The 15,934-nt window shown below is 39.0% G+C and overlaps 1 protein-coding gene and 1 pseudogene across 1 annotated transcript; one reads left to right on the top strand and one right to left on the bottom strand.

The window, feature by feature from the left end:
* The first annotated feature begins 1,370 nt into the window (after nt 1-1,370).
* Nucleotides 1,371-4,732, top strand: LOC131327453 (acid phosphatase 1-like; annotated as a pseudogene).
* A 255-nt stretch (nt 4,733-4,987) lies between these two features.
* LOC131325932 (leucine-rich repeat extensin-like protein 4) lies at nt 4,988-6,699 on the bottom strand. The gene has a single exon (XM_058358433.1). It carries the CDS (start codon nt 6,553-6,555, stop codon nt 5,257-5,259), a length of 1,299 nt encoding a protein of 432 aa, XP_058214416.1. The 5' UTR covers nt 6,556-6,699; the 3' UTR covers nt 4,988-5,256.
* Between the last annotated feature and the right edge of the window lie 9,235 nt (nt 6,700-15,934).

Raw genomic sequence — 15,934 nt, 5'->3', positions numbered from 1 at the left:
CCCTACATCATGCGAACCTCCACTAATTCCGTGACCAATTTTACCGTCCGTGGCCACTTGCCCATTGCCAGTTGCGGTAGTCATTGATGTATTATCGCATAGCCATGGACAAATGTAAGCGTACTGAGTATGGGTATTGTTACGGACGTAGATGTTTCGACACACATTTTGCAAACAAATATTTTCGACATCGTCTAAAGCACCTAAACCCTACACGATGCACGTGAAATTCACACACATCAGACGACTTCACACACCCATTTGGACTAAGTCTGTTATCGGAACATTTCCCAAGCATTTTCCAAATAAAATACCATGCTTAACTTGTCGAGTAGGTGGCAGTGAGTAGGTAATTTTACTTGCCCCCGAGTAGTATCAGTACTAGAATAAGCCAAATCACATGTTATCTTGATTGCAATGTGGTATACTTGTGAATCTATGATTGACCATTTACTTCTTCTTTTTTGTGTAAAGGTGATTGGCCATTTATACTAGCATGTCATGTGAATGTGAGGGACACTCGCAGGTGTTTGCGCTTAGCGTAAGCTTGTCAGGATTGGATTGCACTTCAATATTTAAATAGGCTTGAGCTGACTTCTAATATGGCGATCGTTTATGGCTTAAGGGTCAATCCACAGGGTAGTTCTTGCTTTGCCTCAACGAAATTTTTCCCAACCGTTGTGAAAAATGGAAATTAATTGAAGCTTAAGACCAATAATGGAAATTACAGTTAAATCAAAGAAGAAAACGTTAGTAATTGTCAAAATAACAAAAGTTTCAAACGGAAATGGAGGAGGACATGAAAGGACAAGGGAAATTGCTAGGCTAAACTAGTCTTAGAATTTGGCTTGTTAGTTCTTCGTCGATTTTTTGAGGATTATTGTTTCGTTATGACGAGAGAAATTTAAAAAAGTAAAAAATTACAATCAAAATTCAATATTTTTTGAATAAAGATAAAAAAATTAAATTTTAATCATAATTTTTAAATTTTTAGATTCATATCAATATATCATCATGACAAAAAATCGACGTAAAACTAAAAAATAAGAACAAAAAATTGAATAAGAACCAAAAAAAAAAAAAATCATTTGACTTATTTTTTTGTTAGTACGTGGAATTACTCTCTTACCCTCATTTCAAAAAAAGCCATTTGACTTATAATGCCAAACGCTCCACATAGAAAATTTTCGGTGCTGGGTGAGTATATTCCACGAAGTATTCACTTGGTACATCCCGGCTGTCCATTACACCTTTGGACGCCTCGGATTGAAATCTTCTCTCTCCTCTCACCCCAATATTTTCTTTCTCCAAATTCGAACTGTCCAAAAATACAATGGACGGCTCAGATACACCGAGCGAACACCACGTGAAACCCAACCAGCACTGAAAAATTATCCCCTAAAACAAGTCCATACTTTTGTTTGCTCTCCCTCCTCACTACCACAAATCCATTAACTCCACAGAGAGTGTCCTTCGCCTTCCCTCTCTTTTCCACCAATGGCCACCGCCCAATACGTCGTCGTAGTACTACTAATCCTAGCCCTCGTATCCAAATCCATCTCCCGAACCACGCTGGAGAAACTCAAATCAGCCCGACCCGACCCGACCCGACCCCCGACGGAGCAGCGGTTCGGGGCCCCAGAAAACACAGGTACTGCGAGAGCTGGAGGTTCTCCGTCGAGACCAATGACGCCGGAGTGTGGACTCAGATTCCGGCGACCTGCGAGAAGTACGTGAAGAATTACATGAACGGCCACCGTACCGGTACGACTCGGGCATTGTCGCCGTCGATGCGTCGGCGTTTGCTGAGACGGTGAACGTCCCCGGCGACGGAATGGACGCCTGGGTTTTCGATATCGATGAGACGTTGCTCTCGAACCTTCCGTACTACGCGACGGTCCGATACGGGTGAGTGCAATCTCTTTGTGCTGTTTGATTGGCGGTATTGATTTTCACGGTCCCATGTTTATCCGAATGCTCGCTTTTCTTTTATTTTTTATTCACGTGAAATTACTAGATTATCATTTTTAAACTTAGGGCTGCCAAAGAACCAAGTTGTTTGTCAGCAGCGCGAGGCTCGACTTTAGTAAACAAGTCTAGCTGGAGCTCGAATTGTAAGCTACCAAACGACTGAAATGAACTAGTTGTAGAGGCTTGGCTCGGTTATAGAGTTTAGTAAACAAACTGAGGTCAAGCTCGATTAAACTCGAGCCAAGCTAAAGCTAGACTAGTTTTAAACTAGCTGAGCTCGAAGCTCACCTTGGCTCGTTTGTAGTACGATTTCAAAATGTGAAGAAAAGCATGTATGAAAAGCAATTATGTAATTTGTATGAAAAGGACCAAAAAAAAAATGGAGCGTGTTTCCACAAAAGGTAGTGCTAAAATTAATTCTCTTAAATGCTTTTTTTTGGCTTTCCCCTAGTAAATGGTGTTAATTGATTGTAAGTTGTTCGTGAGCAGCTCAAGACTTGGCTCGTTATGGATTCAACTAAATAAACGAGTCTAGCTCAAGTTAGAGTTGTAAGCGCGTTTGGTAAACAAGCTTGTTGTAGACATTTATAGAGGTTCATTAAGTAAACGGACCGAGCTGAAGCTAGACTAGTTTTAAACATGCTGAGCTCGAACACTTTCAAAGCCCGGCTTGACTTGTTTGCAGTACTTTTAAAATGGGAAGAAAAGCATGTACTAAATGCAATTATGTAATTTTGCATGAAAAGGACAAAAGAAAATTCAGAGCATTCAAACAAGGGAGAGTGCTAAAATCAATTCTCTTCATTGGTGTTTTTGCTTCCCCCAAGTGAGTGGTGTTAATTGATTGATCGTTTGTGGCATGACCTCTTGGTGCCCATGGTTTACCAAGGCAGCCCCAGGATTTTAAATCAGTAGTGATAAAATTATACCCAATTGACTATGTATTTTACCATATTTTAGGTTGCAAAAGTTATTGAGCTGCATATATTTCGTTTTCGCCTTATAATATATAGTTACTCGCTAGTTTAATGGACTGTCATTTTTTTCTTTTTCATACAAGTGATCCAACGTTGACAATACGAATGAAAATTAAAATTCAATATAAGAAGATATACTTTTTTATTGTGTTTTTGGAACTTAGGGTTCAACCGAACCCTTTCAAATGATAGTAGAGCCGCCTATGCACTAAATTTTTCCCCAGCTTAGATCCATGAACAATTTTCTATCCACGGAATGCCATGTTTCAAGGCTTATCGTTTTGTATTTTAATTGCACTTGTAAACAATGTTAGATTAGAAACTATGTGCCAGTGCAGAAGATGAGTTCTATGAAACTCTCATTGTGGTGTTTAGAATTCACCTTTAACTTTGTGCTCAGCTGAAAACTGATGAAACTAGGTTATAAATTTAGAAGCTCCCCTAGAGGAATAGAGTCATTTGTAATGAGCACCGGAGAGGCCTTTTTGTTGAACCAACAAAAGTTACAAGAATTCAGGGTAGTCATTGTCATCACCTCGCTCAATAAGTACATCAGTAGTTTACACAAGTTTTTTCTGTTCTGGATATTGTTGGCATACTAAATCCATGGCTTCTAAATACTAGAAGTCTCATACTGTTCGAAATCCATCTCCTCTTTCCACTGATGTAAGATGATTCCTTAGTCTCGCATGTATCTTAGGATCACACGATGTAGTTCTGGAGTTGCAATAGGATTATTTGTATGGCTTGCCAAATTCAGCTGGACCCTTGACACAAGATTGAGCTACACATTGTTTCAAGGGTGCAGCCATTGCATAAGAGTTCATTGTGGTTCAATCTTTTCAGTTAGCTCATACTCATTTTGGTTGCTTAGTTTTCCTTCATCTATTTATGCGATGATTACCTTGCTTTGGTTTAGCTGTGTTACGATTGTGGATGCCAGATGTCACTGGCAACCAACCTCGGAAGACGACTTATTCAACCGCCTTAATGCCCCTGCTTAGGTTACATGCTCTCGCTACAAAGCCTAAGTTAACCTAATATGCAGCTTTGGCAAATCTACTTGTATTTTCTCTGGGAATATGGATCATTTATATTAGTTACCAAGCTATCTTGTTTTTGAACGTAGACTAGAAGAGTACAACCAAACCTCTTGGGACGAATGGGTGGATTTGGCTGTGGCCCCTGCCCTACCTGCAAGTTTGAAGTTGTATAAGGAGGTTCAACAGCTGGGGTTCACGATATTTCTGTTGACAGGGCGTGAGGAGTCTCAAAGAAATGTCACAGTGAAATATACAGCAACTGGAAAAGGCTTATACTGAGGTATGCAGAAAATCTGATCATGAGGAACTATTTTCTTCTACTCCTCTTTTACAAAAAAATATTACTATTTATGACGTTAATGATTGATGAGCAAATTTTGGTTGTTATCACCTGGTTGTGAATGATCGATGAGCAAATTTTGGTGGACAAAATAGGGGAGAATCGGATTCAGGGACACCAGCCATTGTATACAAATCTGAGAAGAGAAAGGAGGTAAAAGATGAAGGTTATACGATACATGGGAGCTCTGGTGATCAGTGGAGCGACTTGTTTGGCTTTGCAATTGCCGAACGGTCTTTTAAACTCCCGAATCCAATGTATTACATTGCCTGAAATAGGTATTCTGATACACTGATACTTAAATTAAAAAAAAATTCTCTTTGGATGTTAGTGACTCATTGGTGCTTCTCCACAATCCATTTGAATAATTCAATATTTTATTCATCTTCTCTTTTTAGGTTTATGCCGTCTATTCTATGTGTATTAGTGGAACTTGTTACTGTTTTCTTGTTGATTTGTGATCTCAATGGCTATGACATCAACTTAGTTGGCTCTGTTTATCGGGTGAGAGATTGTTTTATTACTACTGACGAAGACTGAATAATTAACATTAGCAGGAGAATCTGAGTTGAATCATTTCGCAACATGTTAGCACCACAGGGTTAATTTTGAGCCCATGTTTTTTCAAGATTCATGTCACATTTCTCGATCCTAAACATGGTGAGCAAGATATAATGATAAACTTGCACGGACTTCACTCCATATCGTGGATTCTTGTATGTATACATGCATACCGCCATGGGTTGAATTTTCGTTCGGTAATACCTATTCCCATTTGAATCCATTTGTATTGATTCTGCACATATCCTTTCCAAGAAAGAAAGACATGAAAACATTAGATTTACCAAGTCCACCGAAAAAATTGACTTAGGAAGTTGACAGCCATTAGCTCTCTCATGGTTATGAATGCCCAGAACGATTCCCGTTAAGTTACATCGAATGCCCCACAGAAAATAGGCCTTGATCCAGGAATCCTAGGGCAATTTAACCCACCTCTAGGGATCACAGAGCACTCTGGTTCAAGCCTCTGCCTTTGCTGCCACGGAAAACAATTGCCTGAGAAATCAAAATGCACATTCCTATTTGACAATTTCCCACATTCATGGCCTAAATCACTAAAGAAATTGCTAGTGACAGTCAATTCCACAAGGCTCCCCTGTGAGCAAACCAAATCAGACAGTTCTCCGGAGAACCTGTTGTGAGCCAAATTAAGGACTTCAATGTCGTTCAAGCAAGAAATGGAGCCAGGCAAATGACCTGACAGCGAATTACGACTTACGTCCAAAACTCTCAAATCTTGCCAAAACCCAATCCCCTCCGGAATACAACCCGTCAGCTGATTATTTACGAACAAAATCTCCTTTAATCTTGGACCAACGTTTGCCAGACTAAATGGTATGTTACCGGAAAATCTGTTGTTAGCCAAAGTTATCACAGAAGCAGGGGAATTCCCTAAATTTGAAGGTATTTGCCCCTCAAACTGGTTATTGTTTAGGAAAATGGCATCGAACCTTGTATCAAAGATAGCTTCAGGGATAGGCCCTGAGAAGTTGTTGAACCTCAGGTCTAAGAATTCGAGGTTCGGAATGAGGAGAGACGGGGATGGAAACGGACCCGAAAACTGGTTGTTGCTAAGGTCCAATTCAGTTAGAAAAGGGAGATCCTTGAAAGTGTCAGGTATTACGCCTGTGAACCTGTTGCTGTTTAGGTGAAGAAGGGACATGTCTGTGACGAGAGACAGTTCTTTGACCAAAACGCCCTGGAGATTTGCATGGTTTAGATCTATGCCTGCAATTGTAGGTCCAGTTGGGTCACCCAATCCATCTTGAGGATCCACACAGAAGACTCCCGTGTAGCCACACACATTTGATCCCACCCAAGTGTCCAAAACCATGTTTGGGTCATCTGTGATTGCAGATTTCCATGCCTGAAGAGCGGTGTAAACCCGGCTTTGCTTCGAATCAGGCGGGGCTGTGATTCCTCTGCCTATCCAAACAGCTCCCCGAACTCCGCCAATGCTGATGGAAACACCACCACTCAGGTGGGATTGGGTTGTGACTATTTGGAGGAGGAGAAAACACAGGAAACAAAAGAAGCTCTTCGCCATTTTCTGGTGAAGAAATAATGTGCCTTTTGCCCTAGAAGTTTTTGCAGCATTGGGGAAGGGGCAAGGTGATGGTGTTAATGGGTTTTCAATGTGATTTATTGTTTCTGTGCAAAACATTCTCTTGCTCTTAATTTTCTGCTTTTATGCTTCGAGATTTATTATTGTCATAATGGAGGCTGACCTTAGATAAATGTTATCTTGGTGATGAAACTGTTGATGGGCGAATTTAAAGTTTTGAAATGGCTATAGAACCCAGGTACTTTCAAGTAATGGTGAAAAACAAAATAGTGAATGAGGTTTTTTCATTTCAAAATGTCTAGGAAACACATTAAAACACAACTCCGGATACAACCGTGTTGTTCGGAACCGTCAGATGTGTGTGGATCCATGAGCATCTAGCGGTTCCGGACAAAGTTGTGTCCGGAGTCGTGTTTAAAAGGTGTGTTTGTAGTGTTGCTCTATTTATTTTGGAGACAAGAACAATCTAGACTAGAGGAAGAGGGAAAGGATGAGACTTAAAACCCCAAACATCAGGTAAAGCCGTAAAGGTGATCCCTAACCCTCCTGGGCTATCCATATCTGTCTTATACGTTGAAATAGTCACTTGTAACATGCGAGAACATGCTTTCTGCAGAAGTCCCTACATGCCAATGACTTGCGAGCGAAAGTGAGAGCGCGAGGGTGAAAGTGTCTTCCGAAAACATCTCAAGCTATTGATATTCACGAGAGCAAGAATAGAGAGCGGGAACGTACTACTTAAAGTAAGTATTGAGAGTGAGACGCTGAGACCGAAGGCTGAAGATTGTACTATGACTTAGCCCATGACGCCCCTTGACACCAGAAAAAAGGAACAGTGGGACAGAATTTGGAAAAGTAATGTGATTATGCAATAAATGTGGCCATATATATCTCATAATACATATTGGGTAAACAGTACTAACAAAAGCAGAAGTAAAACATGTTTGCTTAAGGGTTTTCTCTGTTTGCTCTGTTTTGAATTCAATATCCATGAAAGGGAGTTTGCAAATGCCAATGTATCAGCACTCGGTTGGAGGATGGAGACCGTGCGAAAGTACAAAGTTTCTCGAAACTTCGTAATACTTTCGATATATGTGAAAATTTCCTTTCTGAATACAATGTTGATACACATTTTCGTTATGTCTTAACGTTTCTCTTGTTGAAAAAAAAAAAAACACATTCATCTCAATCCCACCAACAAAGAATTGTTTTTGGCTGCTATATACCGTATCTTTGGGGGAAAAGAAATCAGAAGGTTTTTCAGCACAAGGCCATGGATGCTGAGGCCAAAATTGTGGAGGCCATCAGAGCAAAGAATGAGCAATTGGAGATCAATTAAGGACGCGCCACAGAATAGAATGCTGAGGCCAAAATTGTGGAGGCCATCAGGCTTAATCTGTTTTTGGAGCCTGGGTTGGCCTCGAATTTGGTGGATTTTGTTCTGTTTTCTCGGGTGTGTTCGTTTCTTTTTGTGCGGGCTTTGTTTTTTACTTTTCAATAAACCGGTACATGGACCAGCTCGATTAGTTCCGGAACCGGAAGTTTGTTGGAGATTTCTCAAAATAAAAAGATTGCGGGAGGTTATTTGTGAAAATGTGCGACACCTTTTCACATGAGGTATGTCTTTATGTGAATAGTTATAACACCTATTAACTTAGAGTGTGATTATTAGAATGTGGTGTGATTGTTAAGAATGAATGTGATACATGGGGGTGCCTCCAAGAGGCATGACTCTTCCTAATTAATTATTTTCTTGAAAGGGTGTCTACTAAAAGGTGTCTACTAAAAGGTATGATCCTTTCTATTGATTAATTATGACATACCCTTTTCTAATGCGTGTTTACTAAAGACACAACCTTTCAAGTAAGGGTGCCTATAAGTCTATAAATAGGCCATTGGTTAAGTCATTCGACACACCAAAAAATATCCAGAAACTCTCCCTCTCTCTGACTTGTTGTTTTTTGCGCTGTTATTTCGTTATTCTGCAAAAACGGAATTAACAGTCCTTGGTTCAATTGATTCTCTTAGGCTCGGTATTCTGTCTGTCCTTCATTTGTGCAGATGCAGGTAGAAGATCATTGATCGGGCTTCGTTTTATCCTCAGAACAGATTCGCTGTAACCCGGTGCACACCAATTGGTGGGGGCAAATATTGTTTTCGGAAAGCGACGTCGTAACGTGACTCGAAGCGGTTTCCATCAGATTGTTCAAGTTGCAGAAAGCTCCAGATTTTGAAGGTTCCAGTTTTTGCACCAACAAAGTTAACAATTGGGCTGACCTCCAATGGCACCAAAATTCAAGATATTTGGCCTCCGTAAAATTTGACCTTGCGATCTCTCAAGAATAAGCCTTTTTCGTTGTTGTCTGGTGTTTTGTTTTGTTCCTTGGGCTGTGTCTGATCTCTCTCTGTGAGTAGCTTTTGTGGAGTTGGCAGGTTTGGCTGGCTTGAGTCACTCAAGTTGAGTGCTAGGGCCTTGCCTTGACTCTGTACTGTTCATTTAAGGCCTTTCTATTCAATAAACTAGCTTATCCCACACACACAAAAGAAATGAGAATAAACAAAAGATTGACAAAACATTATCCATCCGTTTTATTATAATGTCATCAATGTTGACTTGGGGGGGGGCGGCGGTTGGTGTCATCTGTGATTTCTTCATTTCTTGGACCATTGATGGTAAGGAAATTGTGTTGACTTTTGTGTTGTGTCCATGCAGCGGTGCTACCCTGCCGCGCTATTTCACCGCTTCCCCCACCACAGCGCTGGGGGCGGCGGCGGCTAGTGTCATCTGTGATTTCTTCATTTCTTGGACCATTGATGGTAAGGAAATTGTGTTGACTTTTGTGTTGTGTCCATGCAGCGGTGCTACCCTGCCGCGCTATTTCACCGCTTCCTCCACCACAGCGCTCAATCTCACCGTCTGTCTCGGCAATCAATGGTCCGTCCGGATTTTAAAACTCTTTTCTGGAAGAGTCTTCTAAAATCCGGACCGTCCAAAACACTTTTGGACTGTGAGAATGAGAGCGGTGGGGAGCAGTGAAACAGAGTGGTGGGGCCGTGGGGGTAAACTTTTTGGTGTCCATATTCCCTAAAGTGCTTTTCTATAGTATCACACATGGACATGGAGGCCGTAAGAACCAGAAGTTACAAAGTGCAGTGGAACTCTAGGGTGGTTCTCAGAAAATGTCCTCAGGTGAGCTTTCAGTTCTGGTTAGCTTGTTTAAAGAAGCTGTCTATATATAACTACAGAAAAGCTTGGGAGGTGGGGCATGTCTGTTGAGTCTCAGTGTCCTTTGCTCACAGCAGGATGAAACTGCCTTGCATTAATTCTTCGAATGCAACTACTCTAGACAGATTTGGGAGACCAATCTACGCAAGTTCCAGGTTCAGAGGCGAGCTGGGAATTGGTATGTTGATCTGAACTGGGCAATGGGTTATTGCAGAGGGAAAAAAACATTCAAAGACTTACTATTATATATTCAAGCTATAGCTGCAGGGGTGTATCACATTTGGCTCAAGAGGAACTGTAGGGTCTATGGAGGGAGTCCCAAGAGTCCCGGTGCGGTTTTACTGTGTTGAAGACAATATTAGGCTACGAATTTGTTGAAGACAATTTTGTGTATAAATTTTGATACGAATTATAATTGCCTTTATAATTTGGGGTAAAACATAAATTATTGAAAATTTCAGTAGGGGCCGTGCTCCCCCAAGCATCCGCCACTGGTTGAAGACAATGTTAGGCTACGGATTTGTACCAGGCTCATCAGAACGGCTAATGGTTTTGTGTAACAAACATATGAATAATTTGGCTTCTTTGGACTATCGATGTAGAGTTTTTTTTTTAACTCAGGTGTCTGGCTAGCTTACATACATCTTAACTGATTATGAGAGGCCAACTTCACCGCCCACTTGTGGTGTTCCCAATTAAAGGCAATCTGGGCGTCCAATTATAAGTTTTCTTAACCATTTCAAAATGGAACTGCCAAAATGCGACTGCTTCTCATAGTGTGGTTTTAGACTTCTTAGGAGTCGGGGTCCTACTAAAATATACTATATGTAAACTACCAAGAAACATTTTCCTTGAACCACCAAATTTTATTAATTAGTTGGTAAATTTCGGCAAGTTGATTACTGATGGGTCACATTGATAATCACTAGTCCTATTAACAATCAAATATTTGGCTGCAACGATAATACGATTTTCATGTGATGTGACTGAAGAAATAATTTACACCAATACCGACCAATAGGGTTGGAAGTTTTAGGACCATTTCCGGGGACTTGGGGGCTGCTGGACAGCAACATTCAGAATTCAGCAGCGTTCAATCTTACCGTCCGTTTCAACAATCAATGATCCGGATTTTAAAAGAACTCTTACAGAGAAGAGTTCAACTCTTCTATGTAGGAGTTGTTCTAAATTTCAAACCGTTCAAAATAATTTTGGACGGTAAAATTAAGCATTGCTGATTGCTCAGCCCCAGTCCCATTTCCGGAGCCAATAAGAGGTTGTGGGATTTTGGAAAACAATTACAAAATCTAGAATTGATCTACTTGTAGTAGTTGAGTCTACGCTTTCAGGGATTGTGCTTTGAGAGTCAATCAGCATATTCTGTGAGGATCCCTTGCTAGGAATAGGGACATATCAATAAAAACATGTGGTCACACTGACGGACCCAACTAAGGAAAGGGATGACAGGGGGCGGGGCCAGGCGGGGTCGGATTTATTATACTTTACCTCCGTCCCCATTTTTGTTAGGGCGGGAATCAAGTTGGAAAAATCGAGAAGTTGTCGGGCGGACTATGTAGCACGAATACGAACACGGAAACGAAACACGGAGTTTCTACAAAAATGAGAACAGGGACATTTAAGAAATAATAATACTTCCTTCGTTCTTTTTTAAGTGTCCCACTTCGTAACTCCAACTTATTAAAAAAAAATCATCATTACACATTTCACATCAACTTTTACCTTCATTTCCCCTACTTATCCTCTATGAAGATATTATTATTACACTTTTACTCACTAACTTTTCAAAATGGAATCTAGTTTTAGGGGCAAAATGAGAAATGTAACCATTTTTACCTATTAACTTTACAAAATGAACACTTATTAAGGAACAGTCCAAAATAGAATACTGGACATTAAAAATGAGACGGAGGGAGTATTTATTTTATACCAATAGAAACATAATTACATGTAAAAGTAGCAAGCATCAATAGTACATATTTTTCGCTCAATTTTTTTTTTTAAATTGCATATCTAACTCCTGCCGTGTTCCTACACTTGTCCCTGTACGTTTCCAATATGGTTTTTTTTTTGTTGTGTTTCAGATGTGTTGTGAACACGCTGACCTCTAAGAGTGTTGGTGCTTTATAGGTGACAGGACTGAAAAATACTCAATTACCATTTCATGATGAGCGACCAACCAGTCCGCAGTCCGTCCGGTCGTATATTTGTCATTTTTCTCATGCCTTAAGTTCGAAGATAGGACACTGTTTCAACTAATTAAAGACTTCCAAAGAAGTCACCTAACTAAAGGAACCAATGGAATGTGGGTAACTTGGAAAGGGTTCTTTTCGAACAAGTCCCCAAAGTGAAGTTAGCATCCGACCAACTTTATTTATTTGGCTGTCATCATCAGAAAACTGCCTATATCTATATGTTGTGTGTGAACAACCCAAATGGCCAGGTTGATTCTTTTTCTTAAAACCAGATATCCCGGCTATTTTGCGTCCACTTCGATTAATTCCGGAAGCCGTACTAATTCGTAAAGTTAACGATCGGACAAATTCTTGAATGGGTACTCCAAGATTTGGAATGTTTTGATCTTTCTAAAATTCGGACATGCGACCTCATGAAAGACGACGATTTATTAATTTTTTTATTTTCACTTGGCCAAATCCTTCGGATTTGGTGGGGCAGGTTGATTCACATCACACTCTTGAATAAATGAAACCACTATGTCCTCAAGTCTTATCTGATGATGCCAATTTTCATTGTCAATCAATGTATAGATCAGCTATATAGCTTTTTCCTTATGAAAGTACTTCGAGATGTTTTTTTTATGAGCTAAAAATGTAAAATTTCAGTGTTACACTAAACTCGAGTTTTACTTTAAATATTTCGCGGAGAATCTTATTTATTTTAAATAGTTCGAACTCACACTCTACCTCTCATGCCTTTGCAATCCTAAAATACAAGGCGCAACTTCAACCTCTATTTTATAGTAAAACATTGTATGTATATACGGACATGCGTCGACAAATGTGTAAGTGATTATGCGGTTGTCAATTTTGTCTATTCCTTGTAAGGTCACCTTAAAATTAAGTCTCGGATTCAAATCCATGTATCCCTCTCTCCATCCCAATTTCCATACATAAGTGTGTGTATAACACAAACCTAACGATTTATTGTGCCATTAGACTTCTCTTATCTTATTAAATACAAAAGGCTTAATTAGCTAGGCATTAGATTCCTCCCTCCATGAATAAGAGCATTTCTTGATTCCCAGTTAATTCCCCCACTAGGTTAACTGTATGAAACTTTGGATTGTGATGGATTCTTCACTAAATTACTAGTATAATTTTATTTTTTTCACTCTTAACTTTTGCATCTTTACTATTTCTTTGGTCTCAATCAAAACCCAAACCTCTTTCTTCGCTCATATTGCATGCCTGTCGTCTCGTTTATGTTAATTTCACCCTTAAATATTATAGTATAGTATTAGAACCATTTTGCAGTTGGTACATGTATGAACGCCTAGTCGTTACACATATCAACGCCTGGGCGAATCTATGTATTGCCAAGTGACCCCAATAAATTGAAAATTAAATAATTGCTAGAGTACTATCTATAGTTTGAGAGTTTTACTAGTATTATTTTCGATCCCATACAAATTGCTCGATCGGATTGCCTAGAGAACTTTTTGAAAATTTTAGTTCTTGCCCCATGTGTTCCTCATAACAAATTATTGACGGTTCTAATAATTATTAATTAGTACTTAATCCCACCATCGATTAACTATAACTCCGTCCGTTGTTGCAAATCAGCTTACATAGAGAAGATTAATAGGTTTGGCATTATTATGGAAGATAACAACTACTTTTAGGGACCATGACGATTTTTATCGCGCCTAATTCAACGATTGGAACAATTCATTCGTAGAGCTGATCGACACATCAACCGCATCAATATTATATTTATCGGATATCAATTGCATGATTGCATCATATTTTTCCTAAAAAGAGAAAAGAGTTTTCAAGTCAACGGGTAAAATTATTTGTTTAAGAACAAATGTGAAGAGATCGTACATTGATTTTTTAAACATCAATGATGTTCTCGACAAATTTGCAAGTGATTATGCGGTTGTCAATTATGGTTATTCCTTGTAAGGTCACCTTAAAAATCTCGGATTCAAACCCATGTATCCCTTTCTCCATCCCAATTTCTGTACATAAGTGCGCGTGTGTATATATATGTGTACACACATACCTAACGATTTGTTGTGCCATTAGACTTCTCTTATCTTATTAAATACAAAAGACTTAATTAGCTAGGCATTAGATTCCTCCCTCCATGAATAAGAGCATTTCCTGATTCCCAGTTAATTCCTCCACTAGGTTAACTGTATGAAACTTTGGATTGTGATGGATTCTTCACCAAATTACTATCATAATTTTATTTTTTTCACTCTTACCTTTTGCATCTTTCTTTTTCTATTCCTTTGGTCACAATCAAAACCCAAACCTCTTTCTTCACTCATATTACATGCCTGTCGTCTCGTTTATGTTAATTTCACCCTTGAATATCGTTAACTATTACAGTGTTAGAACCATTTTGCAGTTGGTATACGTACAATAATTAGTACTTAATCCCACCATCGATTAATTATAACTCCGTCCGTTGTTGCATATCAGCTTACATAGAGAAGATTAATAGGTTTGACATTATTATGGAAGACAACAACTACTTTTAGGGACCATGCTTCAACGATTGGAACAATTCATTCGTAGAGCTGATGGACACATCAGCCGTATCAGTATTATATTTATTGGATATCAATCGGTGCATGATTGCATCATATTTATCCTAAAAGAAAAGAATTTTCAATTCAACGGCTAAAATTATTTGTTTCCGAACAAATGTGAAGACATCGTACATTGAGTTTTTAAACATCAATGATGTTCTTGATTATTTTTAAAAACAATAAGTCTAGGTACACTACATCCAACTACTACACTATCCACTACATTTTTTATAGGGCCCACCTTGGGTCCCAAAAAAATACAGAAAAATGTTCATAAATTTTAAAATAATATATTATGGAGCCCTGTAAAAAATTAACACCAACAAATATCGATAAGTATTATTTCTTGATTCGTAAGGGCGAAACTGTACAGTTGAGCTATTTCACCCCTACAAATCAAGAAATAATATTTACCGATATCCGTTGGAGCTGATTTTTTACAAGGCTCCATACAATATTATTCTAAAATTTATGGACATTTTTCTGTATTTTTTTGAGACCCAGAATGAGCTCCAAAAAAGATGTAGTAGATAGATGGTAGTGTATGTAGCATCTCAATAAACTATTTCAGTTGTTATTAAGAGATTTGAGAAGAGCTGTCACAGATGGATTAACAATACCTTTCAGTCCCTAGTTTGAGTTCGATTTTGTTCACCTTCACTGAATAAGAGTGAACGTTATCCTCCCTTCTATTAGCTTCTTGTAATTGGTATGTCCAACCAAGTTTAATCATAGTGATAACTCCCTTGTAATGTAACTCCATCACCATTATTAATCTTTAATTTATGCTCTCGAAAGAACTTCGAATCTCAATCACAAAGTGTTTTTTCATCGGACCAAATGCACGCCAAAAAAGGGCATTTGTACGGGACTCGGAGTGAGCCAGTGTAACCGTCGATGCTCCTTGTCAGTTTCTGTAGCAAAGTTGGCCAAAAAATTTGTTCTGATTCTCAGGAGAGCGATACCACGTCTTTCACTCCTTGTGTTGCAAAGGGATAATTTTCTAAAAAATAAGTGGATCCCGTATTACTGTACTTCCAAATTTTTTTTTTGGAAAAAACCCGAAATGGTCCATGTAGTTTAATATTTGTGTCAACTTGGTCACTGCAGTTTGAATTGGCTCGATTTACACTTTGTAATTTTCATTTTGTTCCAACTTGGTCCAATTACTAACTGCCGTTAGCCGTCGTTAACCTTAGACACAAATTGGTCCATTTTCTAGTGAATTACCGAACCTTTTTTCTCTAACCTCGCAGACCTAAAGCATTTTCCTAAAAAGCAAAACAGTCACTTTTTTCTAAAAATCGGATTCTCTGGCCCGTGTTCTTTTCTCTAAAATACTTGAATTATTCTTCCGATATTCAAGAGGTGATCAGGCACATCTAAACTCTATACTCGGTGAAGACTCTAAGTTTTTTTCTAAACCCCTTTTGTGGCCCGAACTCTGTCCGGAC

This window comes from Rhododendron vialii, chromosome 5a (genome assembly GCF_030253575.1).
Source record: "Rhododendron vialii isolate Sample 1 chromosome 5a, ASM3025357v1".
NCBI classification, from domain to species: Eukaryota; Viridiplantae; Streptophyta; class Magnoliopsida; order Ericales; family Ericaceae; genus Rhododendron; species Rhododendron vialii.
This window is presented reverse-complemented; position numbering and strand designations above follow the sequence as displayed.

Coding starts and splice junctions, on each gene's coding strand:
- LOC131325932 (XM_058358433.1), bottom strand. CDS start 6,555: ATGTTTTGCACAGAAACAATAAATCACATTGAAAACCCATTAACACCA.